The sequence below is a fragment of the Myotis brandtii genome, unplaced genomic scaffold (assembly GCF_000412655.1).
Source record: "Myotis brandtii unplaced genomic scaffold, ASM41265v1 scaffold743, whole genome shotgun sequence".
In the NCBI taxonomy this organism is placed as follows: domain Eukaryota; kingdom Metazoa; phylum Chordata; class Mammalia; order Chiroptera; family Vespertilionidae; genus Myotis; species Myotis brandtii.
The window spans coordinates 1,642,454-1,643,599 of record NW_005370960.1 but is presented as its reverse complement, the minus strand read 5'-3'; the positions used below and the strand labels follow the sequence as shown (position 1 = coordinate 1,643,599).

Sequence of the window (1,146 nt, the reverse complement as noted above, 5' to 3'; positions counted from 1 at the left end):
CAGAGGCTGTCTCCCGGGGCGGGGCTCTGGGCAGGGCCGGGGTCTGCTCCTCAGCCCTGGGAGGTGCCTCGTCCTGGCCGCAGCCCTGTCCTCAGCCCTCTCCCTGTCGCCGCCAGTAAAGCGGAACTTCAGCAGCGGCACCATCCCCGGCACCCCTGGGCCCAACGGAGAGGACGGGGTGGAGCAGACGGCCATCAAGGTGTCCCTCAAGTGCCCCATCACCTTCCGCCGGATCCAGCTCCCCGCCCGCGGCCACGACTGTCGCCACATTCAGGTGGGTCACCGCAGTCTCTCTGGCAGCGGAGACTCGGCACCTGGGCCAGCAGGTGGCCTGGTTTCCATGCCCTTGGGCTGGGCTTCCTTAAGGACTAAGCGTAGTAACCTTACTGCCCTCGCGGAAGGGGGGGCGTGCAGGTGCAGTCCCTCCTAAGACCCAGGAGCCCCACAGGTTCTCCACAGAAACGGAGCGAGTGCCCTGCCCAGCATAAGACACACACACCCTGTGCCCTTGCTGTAGGCAGCACCTCGGGCACAGTTGCAGCTCTGGCTTTGCCCCGTGGCGTCTGGCCCAGTGGGGCCATGTGGCTGCCCCCCAGTCTCGGCCCGTTAGACGCCGGGGTCGTGAAAACCTGGTGCCCGGGCTTCCCAGACACACAGGAAATGGGCTGGGCTGCCCTGTGTGAGACGTCTTCTCTCCCCAGTGCTTCGACCTGGAGTCCTACCTGCAGCTCAACTGTGAGCGGGGGACCTGGCGGTGCCCCGTGTGCAAGTAAGTCCCAGACCGGGGACGCGTACGGGGTCCCAGACCAGGCCTCGGCGCTGCTGGGAAAGGACGCTTCTCCAGGGACGCGTACGGGGGTCCCAGCACAGCCTCCACAGGCGTGGCCAACTCGGGAGACCTCATGCAGGGTCACCCCACACGGGCGGCCTCCAGGGAAGGATGGAGCTGAGAAAGGACAGGCCTGGGCCCAGGGCGAGGTTGGTCAGGCCTCTGAGCTGCGTTCTGTTTGCTTTCTGCAGCAAGACGGCCCTGCTGGAGGGCCTGGAGGTGGACCAGTACATGCTGGGCATCCTCATCTACATTCAGAAGTGAGTTCCCTGCGGCCTCCGGCCTCTGGCCAGCAGAGGGCAGCCCCTGGGATGGGC

The 1,146-nt window shown here is 66.4% G+C and overlaps 1 protein-coding gene across 1 annotated transcript in view; it reads left to right on the top strand.

Moving 5' to 3' along the window:
- ZMIZ2 (zinc finger, MIZ-type containing 2) overlaps nt 1–1,146 on the top strand; it is a 7,970-nt gene that overhangs the window by 4,756 nt on the left and 2,068 nt on the right. Inside the window, 3 exon segments of the mRNA XM_014530538.1 lie at nt 117–274; nt 702–769; nt 1,021–1,089. Coding sequence (XP_014386024.1) covers nt 117–274; nt 702–769; nt 1,021–1,089 — 295 coding nt within the window.